Source organism: Sylvia atricapilla, chromosome Z, assembly GCF_009819655.1.
Source record: "Sylvia atricapilla isolate bSylAtr1 chromosome Z, bSylAtr1.pri, whole genome shotgun sequence".
Taxonomy (NCBI): Eukaryota; Metazoa; Chordata; class Aves; order Passeriformes; family Sylviidae; genus Sylvia; species Sylvia atricapilla.
The window spans coordinates 66045157-66069951 of record NC_089174.1 but is presented as its reverse complement, the minus strand read 5'-3'; the positions used below and the strand labels follow the sequence as shown (position 1 = coordinate 66069951).

The 24795-nt window shown below is 37.7% G+C and overlaps 1 protein-coding gene across 1 annotated transcript in view; it reads left to right on the top strand.

Annotated features, from left to right (window-relative positions):
• LOC136373665 (protein hinderin-like) overlaps positions 1-24429 on the top strand; it is a 49555-nt gene extending 25126 nt beyond the window's left edge. Inside the window, exons 2-3 of the mRNA XM_066338603.1 lie at positions 20736-21409; positions 24258-24429. Coding sequence (XP_066194700.1) covers positions 20898-21409; positions 24258-24345 — 600 coding nt within the window. The 5' untranslated portion in view covers positions 20736-20897 and the 3' untranslated portion in view covers positions 24346-24429. The remainder of the gene's footprint in view (positions 1-20735; positions 21410-24257) is intronic.
• The last annotated feature ends 366 nt before the right edge of the window (positions 24430-24795 follow it).

Genomic DNA, 24795 nt, shown 5'->3' with positions numbered 1-24795 from the left:
ATCATTTCATACCCATTTTTAGTAGCCTGTATAGCTATTGTCTATTATTTGGTATTAACCTGTGAGTGCATTATGTTTTTCTTTTTAAATGTTTGTCATTTAACCAGATCACTGGTGCTATAAATTGCTCTCTGTATCTTAATACATCTGAATTTTTTTTTAATGGTAGTACTTTGAGAAAGCATTATAAACAACATGCTCTGTTTCAGACTCTGTGATATGAAATACAGTGTTGAGGATTTTCTTCTCAAACCCTTTTATAGGTAATTTTTCAGTTTTCGTGGTGCTGTCATTGATGCCAGCTGTATCTCAGCTAGTCTTCCTTTGTGCAATGCATTGGAGAGAATTGATTTGAACAGAATAATAGCTCAGTCTAAAAGTTACTTTGGAGTAACTTTTTAGGGTGGTCTTATAGTATCAGAAGTATTTGAAATAGGTTTCTGTGCCTTCAGTTATAAGGGAATACTGCCTTGGGATTCTTCTGAATGACTTCCTCTTTAGGTTTGGGAAGGCTGATCTGCTACTCGCTTCCAGTTGATCCTCTCACTTGGGAAACTGGCCCTCTTGGTTCTGTTCTGTGCAGTTTTCAGTTATATTTGTTGCTTACTTTACATATTTAAATATATATATTCAGATAAAGTGATTTGTCATGGGCTTGAGCTAATGCTGCTGATGCTGAGCGTTCTTGAGTCTTTTAAACTGTTGAAAAGTGGGAGCACTCAGCTCCTCAGCACCTTTCCAAACTACTATGTTGCTTGAATGTCAGAAATATATTTTATATGGGCATCAGAAACTGCCTTCTGGTGAACCTTCTTCTTTACAATTTGAGCTAAGCAATTACTCAGTGCCATTTGATGAAATTCTAGTGGATTATGTATTTTTAGGCCCAACCATTTCATGAAGGAAAGCAGTCTTTTAAGGTGAGCTGATAGGAGTGTGAGGTGCAGTGCAGCATAGCTGAGATTCATCCAAGACAAATAAATGCAACACACATTGAACAGGAAGTGTAATGGGAATTATTTCTGAAAAGGAATTGCAAATTCCTGCCTAATGCAAGGAAGGAGGAGAGAATCCTGGCTCTCCTTTAGTGTTGCTGTAGACACTAGTCAAGAAATCCACATGCAGGTTTATGGGTCATCATTGCCTGTGGAGCTCTTGCTAAGTACTTTAATAGAACAGTGTTTGTGAAAGGATACAAGTTTAAATGCTGTAGTAAACTACAGAAAGATTTAAAAGGGGGAAAATGTGGGTGTTGTAACTACCTACAACTTTCTTGTTGTAGTACCTGTAACTGTAGTAACCTGTAGTAACAAGTACCCTGTCTACTTGTTTAATTATTATAACACATTTGACACAGTTGAAAATTTTGAGTTAAAATCTTTGTGTGTATTTTATACAGAATGATGTCTTTTATATTTTTCTCATTTGGATTGGCTTTATTGCTGTAATTCAGCTATTGGTTATTTTTCTTTTTAATGCTCAACCCTTGGCCAAGGTGCTTTAAGGGGAGGAGGAGTAGATCAAAATAATAATTTTTCTTCTCATAACATTAAGATAGGAGTTTTTAAATGACTCAAGCCAATTTATTGTGGAGTAGATTCATTGCAGATACACTCAGAATCTATCGGATTGATTGACGATGCTGTTCTATCGACATGTCTGTTCCAAAAGAAAATGTGGGATAATAGGCTGAAGATTCGATGGATACGATTTTGTTTAGAGAAAATTATACTGTGGTGCATTTAGTATATTTGTAATGTAGAAATGACTTTGAAAGTTACCTTCAAAAAGCGTCTGTAGAAAGGCTTCTACTGCTTATACCAAACCTTGTGGTAATGGATGGTTCTGGCATTGCTCCACTTCCAGAGAGATCCCACTGCTGGAAAAACACAAACAAAATAAATTACTATGGATTTCGTAGACTGAAGGTTTAAAAAAACCCACCAAACAAATCCAGAACTTTAGTTTAAACTTGACTTATGTACAAGTGGTGTATGTTCCTTTCAAATATTGATGAGTTAAAATTGTCATAATGAAAGTGTTTATAATTTTCTAGATCTCTTTTTTATAAGTGAGCAGCCTGTCTTGCTTATCACCCTTGTGAAGTGGAAGGTGATACTTCTTTTCAAAATTCTTCCAATTTATGTAATTATTTTCATGGGTTTTATGAAATAATGTGTTTTAAAATTAGTGGAATTTATAAAACCAGATGGTATAATTGCTAACAATGCATGTGAACTACTAAGATTCACAGGGAAATAAACTAATAAATTCCTCTTACTATTGTTTGATTGAATTGATGCGTTCCATCTTTACTTTGGAGGTAAAAGGAGTATTAGATTGCATGTTGAAAGTTCTTTTTCGTCTTTTCCACATTAGTTTTACTTTCTGAAGCGTGACATCCCGAAGTTTAAATCTGAATTTAGAGCAGAGGCATATTCTGAGTGAAGCAAGTAAGGCACACAGGAAGGAAAAGGTTTATTTCCAATTCTGTCTTCTTTACAGTTTATGTATGACAGAAATGAAAGGCTTCTCCCAAATGAGTTCTGCATGAGATGTTTGTTTCAAGTGTTTTTTGACACAGCTTGCTGATTCCATGATTAAGCTTTTTATCCCACAAGTCCATGGCGTGGCATTCCAACCAGCTCTGTTAAACTGTCTCTAGGCTCTCCCTTCTATACTGAGATGAGGAGGCATGAGGACCAACAGTTATTGGTCCTTTCTTGGCCATCTCTTGGGCCACTTCTACTGTAACCTTATTTTGAAGAGTCCCTAAGCTATGGCATACTCTGGCTTTCAGATCTTGGTCACTGGTCAGCCTGGCCTGGGAAAAAGAAAGCCGTAGAAGAAGTGAGATTGTGTTAGCAAGCAGAGAGCAAGACTCTTGCCCTATACCTTCATTATGCATTCAGTAATACTCTTTGTGTCTGCTCCATGGGCATGGGAGAATGGAGATTTCAGAATGAAATAGGGCTCTCCAGGAGAGAACAGCATCAAAGCATTATTTAGGCCTAGTGTCACCCTTCCAGCAATTATCATAACTTCATTTATTTTCTACTCAGCTCTGATATGCGGACTGCAGTTTTCTGTGCTGAAAGAAATTATGACTATTACTTTGATTATTTTACTTGGGTAATGGCATGATTTCTATACGGGCAGGTGACAATTTTTTTTTTCAGTTGGAGAATTGAATTCAGAGGTTGATATTGATACAGTTGAACACCTACAAATTTCAGTACAAAATGTGAGACTCCTAGAGTTATAGTTAGTTGTTTTGATGAGTCGAGATAAATTCATATTCTCTTATTAAAAGCCCAGAGAAGAAACCAAAATGCAACTCTGTATGCATGATTCTTTTAAAAATGAAGGCTAAGAAAACCCCAATCGATACATATAAGACATAGCTTTTTAATTTATTGTTCAAGCATATGCAAAAAAGGCATTAATTTTCAGTAATATAAAATTCTCAATATGTAGTGCCTGGAGCTATGGTTTTGAACCTAAATTACATGTGTTTACTAAGGCATATAGCTCTGCAATGTGGAAAATGGAAGTGCATTTCAAATATGTGCAGGGATTGCTATTACTGAAACCAGTTGCAGTTTATAAATGAGAAAAATAAAGCTTCAGATGGCAGATGAACAGACACCTTTATTGACTCCATATGCTTGAGTGCATGAGGTGTATTCCTGAAAATGGGAAGCAAGTGTCATATTTTAAGGAATTTCGGATGTCAAGCATCAAGGGGTAATAGAGTTGACCTCTAATTTCAGAAATCACAGGGTAATGTTTGAGAACATTTCACTTCCAAACTTTATTTAAAGCTCTGCTTTAGCACTCACTTTTATGACAGTAAGGATTTTTGGCTGGAAGGCACATCGGTTATTCCGTTACCTACCAGACTTTTGCACTTTAACAGCAGATACAAATGACCTCTAGGAATGAAATGCTGCCACTTAGACCAGGTAGAGGTGTGGCTGGTCTGGCCTTCAGTCTTTGGTTTCAAATGCATGATTTTGCATCCTCTGTTCTTTTTGCCTTGAACGAAGTATGCTGTACTTGTTTCATTTATTTCTAAGAGGATTTTTTTTTTCATTCTGAAAGGCTTGTTGTCTCCTTGGTGTTAAAATATTTTAACTGACATTTTTCTATCTCCTGCTTCCTAGAGTGTCCATTATCCATTGCTGCCATATGTTATCTAAAGGCTGAGTCTTGGAATTCTCAGTAGGCAGTTCTCAGCATGGGTGCTGCTCATCTTACAAAGGTCTTATGGAAATACAGGGTTTGAATGTGTATTCAGTGTAGAATTGATTCCACCCTTTGTTCTCTTCACCGAAAAGTAAAGGTTCAATATGAGTACAGTGTTACGCTTTCCAAGATGATTGAACTTTTGCTTTCAGTACAGGTGTGTAAATTTTTAGAAAAGTACCCATTTTCCGACTAGATGAGAAGCTTCAGTACATCTAAGGTAAAGCTATGACTTTCACATGCTCTTGACTTGACCATGTTCCTGTATGTCTGCTTCTTTTGGTATGAGTAGGAATAGCATGGTAACTGCCACCAGTTAGATACAGGAACATAGTGAAACATCCCTTTGCATGTTCCAAGTGATTATTAGTGTAACAAACTACCCATCGTCCTTTGTGAAAAATGAAGGGAGGAATTTAAATGTATTTTCTGTAAAGCAATTTCCTTTGAGCTACTCATAAATATCTGTATCTGCTTTCTGAATATAGAATTTGAGCCTTATTAATACATAATACATAAATTTGTACAGGAGCAAAAGACTCCTTTACCATCTGGGCGCTTAAAGTGACAGGTTTAAAGATGATTAGAATACTGTGGATGAATATAGCTTCTATTTAAAAAAATGTAGGATAGGTATAAAAGCAAATGTGAGATAAGATTTCTGGGTAGGTTTATTATTTTTGTTAAACTAGACTGATAAGACTAGGAAAATGAATAAGCTTCTGGGCAGTCAAACTTCTTCCGAGATCTGAACAAGGAACAGCAGATTTGAAAGGTGAATACAACTTGACAGCAGTTAACAGTTTGTTTAAAATCTAGTTAGGATAACTAGAGGTTTGTCCATCAAGTGTAAAATCCTAAGTGATCTTAGAGTTATTCAACTCTAAGTTAGCAACTCCGTTACTAGAAGTCATGGTTAGATTTCACATACACTGCTTAGTTTTTTTTCAAGTGCAATTGTCTTGTACAGATACTCAAACTGGTCTGTGTTTTTAGCTGTGTGCTCTTACGCTTGATAATGCCTAAAGCTGGAATGCTGTTTATAGTCCTGCTTGTACACATTTCAGATTTGGAGGAAAGAGGAAGTTATCTCTAAAATAAAAAGTGATTAGCAGCAAAGTCAAAAAGTTTTTTTCTGCTGAATTACTCCTTTGTCAAATGGCGCTTTTATTTACAGACAGGCTATTTGGACATTTCAAATGGAGTTGAAATAGTCCTGATGCTTCAGCATCACAAATCAGAGACTGGAAAATAAGAGTAGAGAAGGCACAGTTTTCACGCTAAGGTTCCTACCCTGCTGCTGAGGGAATGAGCAGCCACATCTGCTGTGCTGTAACAAGATCTGGACAGGATATATCCAGAAGACTGTGTGGGAATAGAATACAGGTAGATGATGGAATTGTTTGAGCTGTAGACTACCTATGGTGTCACATATAATGGCATATATTCAGCATCGTCACAAGCAATAGTGAGGCAGAACACAAGTATGTGAAAAGGTACTTTTTTTTCCCCTTTTCATAAATGAATTTCTTGTATTTTTAAATTAGATTGCTACAGAAATACTGATTTTCTTGATAAGGAAAATAGCAGCAGTGCTATGAACATGGCAATTTCAAGCATTTTTCAGTTTAGCACTGCTTACCCAAACCTGAATAAAAGAAGTAACTCAAAATGAAAGCAGGATTATTTCTGGTAGATGTTTTTGCAGCAACATTACAAAATGAGCACTAGCAGTGTAGCTGATTGGATTTCTCTTTTCATATAAAATTACTGTTGTTTTGGATCTGGATTGCAGTTTTATTTTTTTTTCCAGTGACTTTACATTGGCATTCAGATTGATTCTGGCTATCAATTTCAGACTATTAATTTATGAATGATTTTTTTAAAATAAAAAAAATTGTTCATAATTCTTTTAACTCTTTGGAACTGGTAAACCAGAATAGCTCTTCTGCAGCAGCCTCCCACTGGACTGCAAGTCGGGCTGTGGGTTTTCTGTTACTCCAGAATTAGTGCCACTTCAGCTCTGAATTTTGTAATACCTAATGTCTTCAGCAATCTGTTTGTGACTGAGATTCAGAGAGGTCCTGTGTATTCTTTAACCTCAATGTCTTCATCTATAGAACAAGGAGAAGAGTGCTTAGTTACTGCCAGGAATATGTAAATACTTCTAAAGGTTACAAGTTCTCTCAAAGTGCCTTGAATTTCTGCTGATTTCATGTTAAATAGAAAACTGTGTATATCTGTATTGGGGGCAGTGGGGGGAGTTCAGTCATCAGATGTCAAGTCTTGTTTTTTTTTTTGTAATGATTTGTGCAGTTGTTAATCAGTAGCTTACTCCTCAGAGGGAACTTCAGGGAGATCATCTGGCTTCTAGTATTTTTATCTCCATTGTAGCTTTCTCCTTTTGTTCTTTTGTTCTCTATTATGAAGGACATTTGCATGAAAATAAGATTTTTTGTTTCTTAAGAGTTCAACTGCTCCTGCTGCTTATTCCCCACCTGGCCATAATCCTCCATTTGTGACATCTCAATTGGTGGCTGTGCAAATGATTATGATGTCAAAGACAGGATTATGACTTCAGGTGAGAAACAAACAGCAGGAACTGGTGAACTCAAGAGAAATACACATCTAGATTTTTCTCTAACCATTTTTATGCTAAAAGCACAAGGAGAGTGCAGACAATAGATTATGTATGCATACATAAAATAACTGATGTATAAGCAAATTGTATCATACCAGTGAGTAAAATGACAAATCTATTTTTTTAATTACTTCAGCTGTTCTCAATCTCTTGTTTCATCTACAGAAAACTATGTAGTATCCAATAGAATAGTATCCAAAAGCAGTGTGATTAGGACATACTTATTTGGCTTTACCAGGTTGCAATTCTTGTGCGAAACGTTTTCTGTTGTAGCCTTAATTCTGTCGTAGCCTTAATGAAGTCCTTAATTCAGTTATAGTAAGGTTTGATGAAAAATGTAGGATCAGACCCAAACTGTTGATAATTAATGAGTTAACAAGGATTCCCAGTGACAATGTGGTTTTGATCAGACCAAGTTTATACAGTGAGAGGTTTTTTAATTTGTCTGAGTTCTTATGCTTGGCTTTTTTCCTCCTATTTAATATTGTGTTCCTGAGGAACCTACCCCACTGCCCCCAAAAACTAATTTCCTAGAGGATTTTTGTACAGTATCTCCTTTTGAAAGTTCTTGTCTACAGTTTGAACTGCAGACTCACTGCAGTTATTTGCCATTGTGCATTGGGGTAGCAGGAGGGAGATATTTACTATAAAAGCTTTGCAGGTGTAAGAATTCCAATGCAAGGAGGAGATGTATGTGTGTGCATGTGTTGCAGTACCAGTTTATGTAACTAACACCTGAGATTATCCCTTCAGTAAATTAGTGGTGGGTTCTGAAGATACTGCTCTACAGAAATCTCCAGGGAATTAGTTTGTATTCTGCTATTGGAGTTGTAATAGTCAGGGTTACCACTGGTAGTTAATGCTAAGGTCATCACATTGACAATTTTTAGTTAGGAAAAGTTTCCCTTCTGCATAAATTCAAGCATGCGTTCTTATAGGTGCATTCTATTTTTTCTTTTGAGGTATTTGGCACTTTTTTGATGTAGTTTCTGAAATGAAATGGAACAAACTGTGTTATCCTATAGGCACTTACTGTCCTGCGTCAGGGTGAAAATAGAAAGGGAAGAGATAAGTCAATAGTCACAGAAATAAAGACATGGAAAATCATCAAATTCACAGTTTTGGTATTTGAAGTACTCCCAGCTTCAGAGAAAGCATGGGGAGTGGTTTGTGGGTGGTGGTTTTTTTTCTTTCTTTCTTTCTTTCTTTTCTTTTTTTTCTTTATTTTTTTCAAACAGAATTGAAGTAGTTATCTTCAGGAGCCCTCTAATTAAAAGAAAGTTTGTAACATTTTTATTGCAGGCAATTCTAGTGGTGAGATTAACATTAGATAATCTTATCATGAAATAACCAGGCACCTTGTGATGATCTGACACATGAGAGGCTGCACTGAGCTTCTGGTCCCCCAAGGGCTGTGATTGTTTTTATGGTTTTATCTTATGATAACTGTGCTTTGGTTTTGCCCTTTTCTGAGAGTTTCATATGGTACACATCCCCTCCCACCCCCCTGTAAATGTGTAATTTAACACTACTCTAGGAAATGGCAAATCAGCATGAAACTATTAATCTTATCTCATACCATGAGACAGACACTGATCTAAGATATCTGATTACTTTGCTTCTGGTCATTATCCAGACTGAAAGCTGGGCTTGGGTATTTGTAACATCAACAGTTCTGTCACCAGAAAGCAAAAGATTTCAAAAACAAGGGGAAATTCTATAATCAATCCAGTTTAACATTTTGTGACAAAAATACACTGTGGGACCAAAGTCCTTTTACTCATCACATAACAATCTGCTACGGTATTAAAGCCCTCATTTCTGCCCTCTGTCTACAGCTTCTTTTCCACGGCGTTTAAAGCACAATAAAGGACTTGAATGTCAGGCATGAAGACTTTAAATAATCTGTAGTGATTTTAATGAGTTTAGTCACAATTGCCACAGGTTTGTTGTGCTTCATAAGTATATCTAAGATGATGCTTGCAGTCAGATTCTCTGCTGCCAAGTTGCTTTTTGGACTTTTGGAGAAGGACAGAAACTGGCTCCTGTTCAGTCCTGCAGAACTGGACTAGATTGAACTGCCCTGGAAATAGCCAGCTGCATCCCCTCCCCTCCAATGAATATACTATGAACAAGAGACTCAGTTTTAATTTGTATTACAGTTCAGCTAATTAAAGAAAACTAATTTTAAGTACCTGACTGAACCAATGTCATTTGGGTTTCTTCTTTACCTCCTTTCCCTTCTTCCTTTTTTTTTTCCCCTCCCACTCTGTTCATCTGAATACTTGAGACTTAATGTATTTTCCCCCATCAAGTTTGTGACACTTCAAAAGAGGTATTTATTTAATATGTAACTATGAGGGGTGCTCAATCTCTTTTTTTACTTCTCCAATGGGATAGCGCTTTCTGCTGTACAAAAATATTTGGAATTCTTTTCTCTCTCTCTCTTTTTTTTTTTTTTTTTTTTTTCTCCTTACAAATCCCAAGGGACTTTACAGATATGAGAGCATGCAGTGAGAATTTCTTCTCTGCTCAAGTAAATGGTTCAAACTCTGTTCCTGAAGGGAGTGAATTTTACTGTTGACCTAATTCTGCTCCTGTTAAAGTTGGCACTGAGTGGTTTTAGAGATTTTCAGCCTCAAAGCGTTACTATTCTTTGTTGAATCCAGAGTTTAAGGAGGAGAGCTGAAGTGCAGCTCTTTCAGATGGAATAAGAAAGGCTTAAGCCTGGTAATCAGAATACATTTATTAACTAGCTCTATCCAAAGAAGTGGCCTGGGAACTCAGATAGAGGGTTCAACTTTGCATTAGAATTTTGTCAGAACTTCAAAAATTTGTACCTTTTGGCATCATGGGCTGTCTCTGCTTTCTGCATCATGGGCTGTTTCTGTCTTCAGCATCTGTGCAGATGGAGTTCACAAAGTGGGGAACAATAAACCAGAGGAAAGGTAAAATATAAACCCACAAACTTTTATGGTTTACCCTGGGAAAAAAATTCCCATCAAAAATCGGTTCCCTACTTGAGAATAATTAAGGTCAAATTTCAGTCATCTTATATATGCTGCATTAATTGCTATCATATGGAGAAGAGATTTCTTTTTTTTGTATGCATGTCTTTTAGGATACTGGTTGAAAATTGCATAAAAGAGGTATGGAGTGCCTGCTCATCACAATAGAGCTCTTAAATTAGCGCAACACAACAAAATAGTGGTTCTCCATTGAAAGGAAGCTCCACAACTGCAGCTTGAAAAGACTATAATGTAGGCACTCACAGCTGGAAACTGTCCTTTTCTGTCCCTGTCCTGCAGCTTGTAAGCAGGGACAATGTTTTGCTAACTGTTAATGTGAAGCTATGATCACATAGTTAATTACTTTGCATATTTTTGTGTGTCTGTGACCAAGGCTCAGCTTTGTGCAAGGATGTCCTTACCTCTGGCTCTTGCAACTGCTGAGACTTTGAGGGCTTTATGAAACTGAACTCCCTTTAATAAACCTGTGGGTGGTTTTCATTGGTCTGTCTGTCCAGACTGCAGTGCCACAGAGTGAAAGCCTTTGCCTCACAAAGTCACTGCTGCCCTGGAGTAGTGAAGAGCCTTTCAATTTATTCTTGGTCATGCCTTTTTAACTTAATGTTCTTCTTCACACCAGCTGGTAGTGATGGATGTCCATTCAGACAACCTAATGGCCTATGGTTACTATGGAAGAGCCCTTATATCAATATTCTGCAGCTGAGATCCTTCAGGTTGGACTGTCTAGCACAACACATCTAGCACCATTTTATGCAAATAATAGCTGTGACAATATTGCTATACTTTATGATGTTAAGCGGGACTGTAAAAGATCCATTTCCTTACGTCAAGAGGAACTTGATCTTTGTAGCTTGATATATCAGAGGTCATTTCCCTCTGTCAGTGGTTGCCCCCTCCAACAGTACCAAACCCATTTCAGAAAGCCCTCAGCTCTTAAGGAGCCTCAGCCATACATGGAATGTCTACTGGGACATCCATTGTCACGTTTCAAGTGTGATGGGAATGTTGTGGAGTCAGCATCTTTGTGTTGAGCTTCAAAAGGCAACAGCTGGTTTACACTGGAAATGAGAGATTGCTATTTGCTCCATGCTCCCATTCCTTAATTCAACTTTGCATGCAATCTTTCATTGGTTAATTTATGTACCTGTTTGACATACTGCAAGCCTGCCAAAGAGAAAACATTTAATCTCTCACTGAAATCACAGTCTATATGCTAAGAGAATCTTGAATTTTTATGTTCAGCAATCTGAGCCTTCCAGATTCTCATGAGATCATTTGCCTGTGTTACTCAGAGGTCTCAGGGAGTCATGTGCAATGCAGAGACTATCAGATTAGGTAACAGATTATGAGGTATCGTGCTTAGGTGTAACTTCTTCAGAACTCATTGTATTTTGCACAAAACCTCCTGCTACATGTGCTCTTAGTCAAAAAAGTTCAAATCCTGTCAATTTGCAGAATGCTGTTCTTATGTAACTGTAAATTAAGATGTTGACTTTCTACTCAGGAAAGAGAATCTGACAAGAGCAGGGATATGAACTATAGAAAGACTTAAGCAGGAACTGGAAGCATAATATACAATATACAATATATAATATATATGCCCATGATAGAGTTGTGCCACCATTCAGGTACAACTTAGTGTCCTAAGGACTTCAGTGGCAACTCTAGTGCTCTGTTTCTACTTGCTCATTTATCTCTCTGTTGCAATGTGTTGGGAGCACGCTTGCTTTTTCAATATCTACTATAGGAAATAGTCTGTGGTTCCATTTCTTTGGATTCCAGCAGGTTAATTTGTGGTTTCTGCACTCCATTATTTCAATAAATTGGTCATCTTGGCATGATTGCAAGTTTTGGCATGACAGTGAATTTCTGGATGTCAGCTGCTCCGGACTGGCTGTTTCCTCTCTAAGCTTCATATGCAGTGGGAAAGACATAAGGACCCCCTCTTGTATTTATTAAGGGTTAGCATGGGGTAAAAAAAACTACACAGGCTGGTATCTCAAAGCTCACAGCCTTGTGTGGGTAATGAGCCTGTGAGCAGTCAGACAGACAACTGCTATCTTGTAAATGATGTCTGTACTTTTTTGAAATGTAGAGAGGTCAAGTACTATGGTTCTGACTTGATTCTTTTAGAAGATGCTCTTAATTTTCTACTACCAAGGCTATTTACCACCTAACTGTGTCTTGCACCAGCTTTTGGCCAGTTAATGTAAAACTACCAGTCAGGTCCTGGTGCATTAATCTTATTCCAGTCTTTGTTCTGAAGACCAGTGTCATTACAAAATAAAAGTGTCCTTCTAAAAAGCTTTTATTTCTTATGTGAAACTTCTTCTTTGACAAGATAAAGTGAGTCAGTCTGTCTTTAATGGGATTGCACTGATATGTCTGCAAGTCTTGTTGTCATTCCTTGGCGTGATCGTTACTTGAGGGGCAGATTAGAGGTCAATCAGCCAGAGCCATGAGGGCGCCCACAGCTAGCCTCAGGATACTCCCTACAAATGTAAGATCAAAAGGGCAGGCATATGAAAATTACTGTTTACTTTTTATGAATTATTTCCCAGAGATGGGATCATTAGCAGAATCTAAATGCTATCTAGCTCTTAGTGCAAGGACACTCCTGACAGAATGCGCTTACTTAGGTATACCTTTCCACTCTTAAAATGAAAAACTTTTCTGCTTTTGCATGTCTGGAATTTCTTTATTATTTAAATAACTTTGTAGTTGTTGTGATTTTTTTTTCTCTTCTCTTCTTCTTTTCCCAAAACACCATCCCTACTTCTGAAAATGCTTTTAGTTCCTAAATGTCATCTATTCCTTTCTTTGTGTAGCAAAAGTATTTCAAAGCCTTCATCCATACCCCAGGGATGGGGCAGGAGATACCTGAAGAAAGTAAGACTTTCTGTAATTTTCAGAGTGAACACTTGCTGTTACTTACAATTCTTCCCTGGCCAGTGGGTACCAGAATTATCTCTACTGCAAATATACGGGAAAGGTGATACTTGCTGGCTGTCGTGGTGAGGTGCATTTTGGCAAATGCTGATTCAATGTCTACTTCTGCAGTAATCTTTACACATCAAACTCTGCACCTTCTTGTCCACATCAGTATCTGGCTTCTGTTTGATCCCAGTAATCAGGGCCATTTAGAAGGGTCACAGTGTATTTGCCCTTTTGTCTTGTGTCTGAAGCTATGAAAGCATGACTTCGGAACAAATGTTGATTGAATTCTAAAGAGACTGGCAATAGCTGGAAACGTGTAGCCTGTGATATGCTAAACTTGCAATTCCAAGTGGAAAACTGTTTGCTTTTTAAAATAACTTTGAAAAAGTTACCTTGAAAAACCAAATACATGGTGGATATTACTCTTTAATGAAAACCAATATGAACTTCCCTCTTATCGTCCAACATGTTACTACCCTTAATGTGAAATAATCAAATGCTGCCCAGTGTAGCAATGAAGCTTAAATCTGGCTGCCAACCAAAATAAAATCCCTTATAGCTATTTTCGTATGTTCTTAAAATGTGTGCTGGGAGATTAGGTAGTTGTCTTTTTTCCCCCCTCTCTGCTATTTTTCTTTAAAAGTTTTAAAAGTTTAAAAAAGCAGGGAGAACTCTGTTGCAGCACCCTCCTATGATAAGGTCAGGGAGCAGAAAATCCAATGTTGTGTTCTTTATCTAAATCCTTATTCTTGCTAATCTGGCTAGACATTTTGGATACGTGTGTTTTTACTTACTTGGCATGATGTTTTCTCTCTCAACATCATTTTTTTGGCATTTATCTTGACAGCAGAAGCTAGAGAACTTCTTGCTAATGTGTAAATGGATAAGCTGAACATCTCCCTTTCTGTCTTTTGCTTTTGGTGTTGGATAGATCTCAGGAAACTTTTTAATCCTTGCAAAGAAGTGGGCAAAGGAAATGTGTGTGCAGATGAGTGGGGTTGCTGGGTCCTCCAAGACAGGGGTCTGCAAGTGATCATCTGCAGGTGTGGGTTGGGGATTTAGTTTAGCAGCCTTCAGAAAGTTGAGGCACAGGTACTATAAAAATAAGTCTATTGGTGCTAGGCAGAGTTTAGGTTCAGAAGTTTTCTACCATATGACTTGGACTCAGGGTGGATCAGCAGTGACATGCATTTCCTGCAGACTCCACAATGAGGCAAAATAAAATATCTAATGGTGCTATTCGTCTCATCAGCTTCATTGTTGATATTCTCTTGTTCTTCTTGTAGTCATCATGGAAAATGATGGTTTTAATATGTTTTTTTGCGTCTGTGCTTTTTAGTGATGTGGTGCAACCTTAAACCTCTCTGAACTGTTATGACTTGAAACCAGTACCCAAATCCTGATGGGTTTCTATGTCACTGGTGTCTCCAGTGCTGTTGGGACAGAAGAATGGTGGGTGGCTTTTTGCCACCCAAATGGTGAGGAATGTGAGATGCGCCTGTCAACTGATAGCTGTTAAATTAACATTTCCATTTCCCTCTGTGTAGCCTTATCTTTGTAGGCAGGTGTATCTGTGTTGGGAGAGGGGCTATTTTTGGCTGTACTGTAGGAGAGCCTGAAGGTAATGAGCTATGCATAGTAAATCTTGCTTACTCAATAATTTCCACTACATTTCAAATTAAGGGCTTAAATTAGGGTTAGTGTCAGACTTGCTCTTTTGCTATGTCCTAATTTTGTTTTAAAAGCACATAGCTAAGGATTTCAATATGTTTTAGATTCAGGGCTTGTAAGTTATACTAAAATCCCTAAGGGAGGCAAAATAACTTATTAAAACCTTGCAAATGTTTTTGACTGCTGCATTCTATTATTTTCTATTCCAGTGGTAGCATACAGCCTCTGCTGCTGATGGGTGGAGGAACGCAAACCTCCAGGGCCCATTAGACTTAACTTGTTTACTGCATTGATATCTATATGTTAAATGACAAGAGAGTTCAGGTTATTGAATAATTTAAAATTCAGCTCTAATTGGTGTCATATGACCTGGAAAAGGCCATGGATGACGCCAGGAGCATGCTGTGAAATTCTTATAAATAATTCATAAATTAGATCATTCATTTGCCTGGATGTCTTGTTAAATGCAGAAGTTTGTAAGTAATAACTGATGATATAACACCTGTAAGTATTTAGTTCATATGCTGGAAGGTAATCTACCTTGATGATCTTCTAGCACAACCTGCCAGAGTACAAGAGTTAATTGCACTGGGGAGAATGCACTACATTTATTTGGGATGGGCTTTGGCAAGGCATACGGTGCAGATGTTGCATTACACATTCTCTATCAGCTAGACAACTATTCTGTATATGCCCATGTTAAAAATGCAGCACATCACTCTTTTGCCCTTATTTCACATGAACTCCAAATGCACTGGGAAATGGTAGTGACCTGCTCTGCTCACAAATAGTATAGTTTTTGAAATATTTATCTAGGTCTTGAACTACTGATTCTTCAGTAAAATAAAGGGCAGAAGTAAAAAATTGAAGTCAGAAGATTGGGATTTTTTTTTTAATTATTTTTGTAATGTTGGCAGCACATTACATCTTAATAGTTAGGACCTGGTGCTGTCAAGATTAGTGTAGTAGCATTTTTTTGTAGTGCAAACAGGGATGATACGGTTTTGTTTTGAAAAGCAAACATATTTTCTTAAATTTATTGGCTAGGTACTGCACTGCCACGTGTGGGTACCATGTGGGATTAATGGACATTTTGCTCACAGTGACTTCCAAGACTTGGCATGCAGATACCTCTCTTAAGTTTTCTTGGAGCACTGTATTATTAACTGCCTTATCAGGCAGTGTAAAACCAGTCTGCTGATCTGAAATGGGAGCCTTTATTAGCAATATCTACAATGTTTGGGTAGCTGGAGAAGAAGGGTGGCATGTTGATGAATGCAAAATATACACTTAAATCTGAGCACCAACAAATGCTCACATACTACTTTGAATTCAGGTTTTTTTGTGCACCTGGCATGCCAGTTCAAACCCTCTTAACAGAGAAGAGAAAAAACACTGAAGACAGCACAAACATAGGAGGTGTTCCTCTGCTGTCAGCTAGCATCTGTAGATTCACTCTTTTGTGACGTGATATTACTCTTTTTTAGCTACACTTGTTCAGTATGTTGAGTTCACTAGATTTTTACAGGAAAAATACAGGTTGGTGACTGTCATTCACGGTATCTTTCATTTGAGACCAGTTGTTTTATTCAGTGGAATATGGCAATCATAGCTATACATAATTTCTACAGAAAATAGTGCCTTGTTTCTTGCTTGAAAAATGATTGGCTTACTTTAGGAGTTATCTACTGTATTTGTCTTAGATAGTGACAGAGACAGTTGCTGTACTTTTATATGGCACTTCGTAATAACTGATATTGGGGTTTTTATGGTACAGATTTTAACAAAAATTATATGATTTAAAGTAAAAAATTAATAGCCTTCACTAGATCCTACTAGTACACTTTAAAATCTTTATGTTTTTTTATTCTCCCTGATAAATTCTTACAGAATCTTGGAAAGAATAGCTCCTTAATCACTAGTAACATACTTCAAATAGTCCTATAATTTGATGTAATAGTTCCTAAAATCAGCATTTCTGTTGCCCCAATAGCCTATCTGAGCTTTTGTAATATATCCTCCTCATTTTGCTGACAAAAGCAAATGGCTATACTGTTGATAGACCTGAAACTCAAAGCCAAGCTTTATTAAGATGAGACCCGTATATATCAACCGTTCAGAGTTGTGACTGACTTCCAGGTTTAGGTTGTATACCATAGTGAGGGTGTCAGCTGGGCCACTGGGGGAATCACAGAATCGTTTAGATTGGAAACCACCTCTGAGTTCAATGATCGACCCAGCACCAGCAAGCCCACCACTAAAACTCATCACTAAACACCACTTCTGCATGCCTCCTAAATACATCCGGGGTTAGTGACTCCACCGCTGCCCTGGACAGCCTGTGCCAGGGCTTGACAGTGCTTCCAGTGAATAATTTTTTCCTAATAAATTTTTGGACCCTGTCCAAGGAACAACTACACTGGTGAAAAAAATCTAAAGTATGTGCCCTGGGTGCTCTTGAAGGTGTTTCTGTGTATGGTAGTCTCTGCATCATCTTTAAAAAAAATCTTTAAATCTCTGTATTTCTCCTCTGGTTGCCGTTTCTGTTCATTCTTCTTGGTTTACTTCAGGGTCCCTACTTAGATCAGCACAGTGGACTAATTCTGAATCTACAGGTTCCTTCCACTTTTTCTACCCCATCAAAATAAACTCCTGAGCTGAAAATCCTGATTAGACAAATGTCCTGAAGATACAACTGATAATTGCTTTACTTCGTTGTCTCTTTTCCCTGTATTCAGACATATTTCAGCTAAAAACTACAAACCCAGGTGCTATGAACTAAACTCCTAAGACTGTAAACATCTCTATCAATTTTGCTCTGCACCCTAACAGCACTGTATTTTCCTGGAACACCAGCTTTTGTCCCTCAGAGTGCAGGACTTCTCAAGGTAATGATTTTGGGCTGATTCTTAAACATGTTTGTACATGTAATAAAATCTGTCAGGACCTTGCCTGTGATGATATTGTAAAGATATGTTCAGTTGCTAGTTCATCCCTTGCAGTACAAAGCCCTTTGTGCTGGAGTCAGTCTGTAACTGTGATTCCTCTGCCAGTGCTGTGAATTAGAACTGCAAAGAACACAAGTTGCATTTAAGAACAATTTGCATTGATTGTAATGCTGCATGCATGAAACTGATGCACTGTTTGCCTGTTCATAGGAAGTTTTAAGGACTGGATGTTTGTTTAAGCTCTGCACCGAATCCCTGAACAAAAATTCCTGGGGTTGCAGTAAAGACTTTGTAGACCTCCCCACATGTCTTCATCTTTAAATCCTTCTAAAGATTATTAAAACCATTTCTATTGTCTCCTTGTTTCACAAGAGTTTCACATCTAATCAAGACTTATTGACTCCTTACCTTACAAGGAGCAGTCTGAGTTTGTTTAAGCCTCACTTAAAGGAACTTGTATCTTTAAATACAGCACAACAAGCCTGGAAGAGCTCCATGGAGGAGAAAGCACAGCTGTTCCATCACAGTCCATCGTGGTTTCCATGTGTCCCATAGGCACTATCTTTCTTAAAGTCATCTTGTAAAATTGTCTTATTTCCTTGTGCTTGTGTGTCTTCAGACTCACAGTAGTTGGTGGATCTTTGGAATATTTCTTTCCTCTACTTTTCCCCTTTACCTGGCCTGCATCTTACAGATCTGTCATATCTCGCACTGGTCTCTTCTGACTGCTTCTATATGTAAATGTCAGTCCATTTTCCCTGCAATATGTACCATCCAGCTGTATTTTCAATCAAGGCTTTAGCAGAAACCCCACAAATTACTAAAAAGGTTGTTGAGTAGTTTCTGGCTTCCAATAGTTAATTTTTCTTTGGAGTTATACCCTGCAAAGTACTGAGTAGCCATCAAAGGCATTTTGGAACTTAGTCTTCTGCCTAACATGACCTCCTCCTTCTAAAGGAGTAAGAAAATCCCACTCACATTCAATGACATTAATGAGAATTTTCCCCCCTGCAAACATATTGTAACTATGAAGTAACATTAAAATTTCTCTGCCTTGTTATGAAGTCTTTAAATGTCAATGCCATTTCTGAGACCATCAGGGCAGATTTAATGGCGGCTAAGGTCAACAAATGCTAACTGGTACCTCTCTTTTAGGGCCTTCAGGGACTCTTAATAGAGTCTCAACCATGAAGTTAATTTGCAATGTGGACCTTTATTCTTAAACCTGATGATTATTTTGCAACATCTTCATTTGTGTGCTTAGACTTCTTAACATTCTCTTGTCTCTTCAGTCAGCAAACTGCTAAAATAAGGATGTTCTCAGATGTTTCATCTTTTGAGTTTTCTTGTTTTATGTATGTTCTTTTTAACTATTTAGGGGCCTCAGAAAGACAGGAGTTTGCTTTCTGTGACCACCCTACACTGCCAGCCCTGATAGGATACTCTAAGAATATCTTTAGGTTTGAGACCTTCTGCTGTCCACGGGGACTTGGAAGCCCTCCACCTTGAAACCTCTTCCTGTAGGTGCCCTAAATGTTCTATAACCAAAAGCAGGTGATGTAGGAAATGGGAGACTTTTCTGTATTGCTTAATACAGATTAAAAGGGCTCTGTAGCCTTTATTTGTCTAGAAAATATTGCTGTCAAGGATGGCATGCTACAAATAATAAATAACAAAACTCCGTCTTTTTGGCAGCATGTTGCATTTCTGCTCAGTTGCCCTGCCAGCCCCTCTGACTTTAAAATGTTTTAGTGTCCTGCACTTTTCACCCAGTCCAAGCACCAGACTTTCCTCAGACATTTACCACTGACAGTAATGCAAATGTCTCCAACTCACTGGGCCCTTTGGGGCAAAACATGACATCCTTGGCTTTCAATCACATGGCAGAGAGGATATATTTGTATGCCCAGAACTGGAAATAATAAAATATCAGTATTCAGGTGCTAATCCACATTAATTTACATTCTGTGAAGTCTACAAGAAACTTGTAATTGGTTGTCTTGAAGGGCAGCTGAGTGTATACAGTATTTTGTTTATTTATTAAAAAAAAGAATCTAAATTATAAATGTGGCATAGATTTGTACTATATCTCTCTTCTAATCATTGCTGGATGCTTGCTTGCATTCCTAAATTTGCGTGTTTTGGGTTTGACTGACATAGAGTCTTGCACTCTGTGTGCACAATACCTAACTATTGTAAGCATTCCCAGAGGGCAAATAATACCTTTTTTTCCCTTCAGTGGATTCCAGATTTCCCTGCCAAACCATTTACACTGCAGTGGTTTTGCTATCTAACAAATCTGGCTTCTGTAATTAAAAAGCCCCATATCTTTGTGGAAGGTCCCAAAGGCTGGAGGAGGTTAAATTCAGTTTGTTCTTAAAATTAATGTGCAATTATAGCAGAAGAAATGTGTGTGCCTGATACACTGTTTTTGTGATGTGCATAAAAGCTCAAATGCTTAACTGCCTAGGTGAACCTTAGTGCAAAGATACTCCAGGATCTAACTAGGATTGTGATGTCTATTACATAATAACCATGACTATAACAAAAGCACTAGAATTTACTTGTACTGGATTGACAAATGTGAATTACAGTTGCTTGTTTTCTTCAGAGTTTTATCAGACTATAATCACTTGCCCAGCTTAATTGAAAAATCACTTACATTTATAGCTGTATTTAAACATGTTTTGTATTTAAATGACAGCTTTTGATGTACAACCATTTTTTACAGAAAGTAGTTGGTCTTTATCTGTGTTTCCATAAAGATATTTCAAAAACTCTCATCAAATTTCCAGTGGTAAGTAATATACTATTCAGTGCAAGGTGAAATGTTTTACATCAAATCTCCTGCTGTGTAATAGCCAATCAAAGAGTATTTATAGTGGCTGAATGGATTTTTTGGCTCAGTATTCAAAATTAAACATTTTCAAACCTTAACATTTAATGTTTTTTGCCACTCTTCAAGTTGATTTTATGTAACCCTAGATGCTCACAACTACTTGATACTCTGAAGTGACTCATTTTATGCTGAGGACCCTGCAGACGGTAGTTTTACATTTATTACGCTTGTATAGATGGAATGAAATGTAGATTTGATAGCAAATTTGTGTCTATATTCTGGTAAACGTTTTGTCGGGTTTTGCTGTATGTCCATCAACATGGCCCAGCAGCTCTGTTTCGAAGAGAACACATTTACACAGGGAAATTGGTGAACAAAGATGAATTTTAGTGATTTGCAGGAAATTGTTTCTCCTATTGCAGGTATCCAGTAAGAAGAGCTTGTGCCAACAGCCCTCTTTGGGTGTGGACAGCTCCTACTTGGGTATTGGGGGACCTTGGACTCTTCATAAGAACAGTAGAAGACCAAAGGGTGGAAGCCCAGCCCGTGTTGTGTTGTCTCAGCCTTCCAGGAATAACCATGAAATGCATTACAGCCATCAAGAGTGTCTGAAGGAGTACCAAATGGAAAACGACTTGCACAGGAAGTGCAACAATGTGATTTCCCCAATAAAGCAGAGGAACCCTCAGCATGTAAAGCAAGGTCAGGAGATGGACCAGAGGGCAAGTGAATTTCAGAGCGCATGCCCTCAGCAAGTGAGTCATGGCTGTGCCTGGAAGCATGTGGGGAGCTCAGGGAGCATGGAAGAGAGCTGCTATATCAGCCAGGTACTTAGAAAACACTCTGGGACAGTTCACAAAACTTGTGATCGTTCCAGGCCCTGTCGATGTTCTGGGCTGAATCACAGCATGGACTCAGGGCCTAAGGAAACAGAGCTGGCCAAAATATTGTATGAAGAAAGAAGGCAGAAGCTGCTTCTTCAAAAAATGGAGCTGGAAATTGAAAAGGAACGACTCCAACATTTATTGACTAATCAAGAAGCAAAACTGCTCCTAAAACAACAGCAGCTACACCAATCCCATGTGAATTATAACAGGTGATTTTGAAACCTACAATTTAAAGAAAATTCTAAAATTTCTAATGAGCGTGTAGGCAATAATTGATTTAAGTGAGAGAATAGAACAAGGCAACAGTAGATAGACTAGAACAAGACAGGCAAGGCTTGTGGCACGATTTCTAAGAGTGATTCAGAGAACAGGAGACTTTAATATGTTAGTGTCTACTGTTGGGAAGCAGCATGACAGCTGTGTAAAGCAGCAGAGGAAGACAGTATGTGGTAGAAAGGAAGGCAGAAGAAAAGCACTGCTAAAAGACTACACAGGAAAAGAGAAGCAGTAGAAGAAAATGATAGGTTGGTCTTAGTGCAGGCACTTGAAAAGAATAGAGACATTTGGCAAGAGGGCAGTGTGAGCATGTATGACAGATGTGACATTGTGACATTCTCCCTTTCCTTGGAAAGGTCAGTTTTGAAGTGTTGCACCCTCCTAGGTCAGGACTGGGAGGAGCGTGTTTTACAGAAAAGATGGAGATCATTACGTGTGTATATATATATATATATACGCACACACACATATATATGTGTATATATTTGTATTTATGTATGGAATATGTTTTTCTCCCATATATTTATGGAAGAAGAGGGGAGCTCAGTGTAGCAAAGATGTTTTCTTTCTAGTTATATTCGTGAAAAGGGAGAATACCAAGACTGAGGCACAATACGTGCTTAAAACTTGAACAGAAGATGGAGCAGCTGTAGAAATGTGAGATGTGGCTTGAAAGGCCTGTGAGTTTGTTGCAGAAGCTAACACTTGTCTGACAATGTAGAGTCTTTGAGAAAGAGAGAGCAACCCTTTTTTTTATGATGTTATTAAAGTGAGTGGAACAGTGAATGGTAACTGGTTAAATTAGCCATTGTAATTTAGCTGAGTACTAGTATTTCAACATTAGAAATGAAAAACAGTGGGGAAAAAACTGCAGTCTTTTGGAAGAGGTGGTATGAGTGTTTCCCAGGAATGGGTATTTCTATACTGTTTTAATATGGCAGCTGCTGGCAGTACCCCATGAGAATCAGCATTAGATGCCCCACTTCCTACATCTGTGTACTGTAACCACCATGAAGGAATACATCACCTTCCCTTCTTCATCTCAGCCCCCCTTACTTTTCAAGCTGTAAAAGAGAGTACTGTAATATAGGTGTGAATTTTTTTGTCTTCTTGAATTGTTGTTTACTTTGAAGATAATGTGTTTATGTGGCTTTAAAAGTAGCTGTCTTAGAGGAAATCACAAATTGTGTTGGAAATGACTGAGGTTGCTAACAAAGGATTATGACTTCAGGTGAGAATTAAGTAGGAACAGATGGATTCTTAATCATCAAATACGTTAATTCTATGCATGCATCTCTCTAATGAAAAACAAGTAGATATGAAGGACATGCAAACTGAGTTTTTTGGTGGATTCTTTTTTCGTAATGGAAATTTTTGATTTTTGGAGGCATAAGTTCAGAGACAAATGCACCTTTAATATCCGTAAAGATGTGGTTTTCGGTACCATTATATCTTTCATAGCTACTTTTTTTTTTCCTGAAAAAACACCTTTATGGCTTACAGAGCTTTAGTTACCAAAAAAGAATTCTATGAAAAAAATTGTATATGATCAATCTGAGAACTTTGTATTTATGTGATCTCTTCAGAGGTGCATGTGAAGTCAGATTTGCCATATTCTCTCTAAGGAAACAACTAGAATATAATGTACTTTCTCTTAAAAATATTTCAGTATCTTTAGAATTAAATGTTTGATATTTAGAGGTAAATCTCTTAGGCATCACAGTTCTGTTTCAGTTCCAGATATATAATTCACTTTTGCACTTGGTAACAGGGACATTTTGTATACTGCTAACAATAAAAATTTGTTTAGCTAAGCTCAAATACCCTTTGCTTCATTGTTAGGAGGTTTTAACCGAGTTAGAACATCATAAGAGTATAAAAAAACAACCAAGAAAAGTCCTTTTCCAGATAGTGTTTATTTCTGTCCTTTTGCCTAGGTGGAGTGCTGGTTAAGGTCCATTGTCATTGAATGATAAATAAGAGGTTTGACTACTAGCAGTTATTGGCAAATAACTTTCCTAATCATTTAACTAAAGTGTGAATTGATCCTTTTTTTGCCACACTGCATCATAAGTGCTTTTAATTTTCCAGATTTCTCTATTTAGCCTCACATGACCATAGTATTTTTAGTTTGCAGTTATGTAAAAATAGTTGCTTAGCTAACAAAAATGATGTGTGTATGTGCAGTTCAGTGACTCCTGCTGGTTCAAGCCTCACTGGAGCAGACCAGTGAAGGAAACTGGAATTTTAGTCAAATAAAAAAAAGAAATGCCTCTATCCTGACTTTTCTGTTGGACAGAAAGGAGAAGGTGGAGTGATCTCTTAAAAATGGAGCATCATTTGTTAAATGATCTGTTAAAAATGGAGCATAGTTTGAGGGTACACAACCATCTTATACAAATTCTGTTCCATGTGGCTTACACATGATGAGCTTTGAATCCTGTTGCTGTAATCAGTAAATGAAACTTTTCTATTTCTCTAACAAAAGGACTGCAGATTTTTCCTTATTGCTTTCCCTTTCTAATGCTGAAATGCTAGTACTCAACTGAGTTACACTCAGTTGGCTAAGGTTGTCCCAGTGGTAACCCTTAGAAGCAAAGGCACTGGGCCTGAAGCAGCCTTCTAATACTAAAGTATATTTGAAAGTGTGAAGATAATTGTGAAAGCTTCTGCATATAATGTGTGTAAGTGCCTCATTTGTAGACACTTAGGTCACCTTTTAGTGGCAAGTTCCTGGTGTGATTTGCCCAGCTGCAGAACCAACTAACTCATCTCTTCCAGGATTAGAGGCTCAGAAGATGTGCCCATTGCTGAAGCACCCAGAGAACTTGCTCTCATGATGAACGACAGCAGCATGGGGCTAAGGTAATTTCTCTCTTCACTTCTAAGTGCTTCACAGGGTCAGTATATCTTCTTCACAGTGTGCTGTTGCCTGCCAAGTTTGTTCATGTGTTTGTTTCAGACTAAGAGCTTTTTTCTACAGGAATGGTAAAATTCATTGACTGCAGTTTTTATGAGTCAACTCAGTAGTTATGCTGATCTGTTTTTACTCAAAGTTTAGGGGCTGACTTCCTGAGGAGGCTTCAGGTTTTTTGTGCCACCTCTTAACCTGGTACAAAAAGGAGTTTTCACAAAATCTTAGTTTTAGTTCTTTGTTCTAGGTGCTGCTTGCTACTTTTTAAATTAAGATCACAACATCTCTTTGGTCTTTATTTGGACCTGATGTAAATAATACATGATCCTTTCTCTCAGATAGATCTTCTATGGTTGGTAACATTTACTTTTTCTCTCAAAATACCTCTGCTTTGTGCCTCTACTT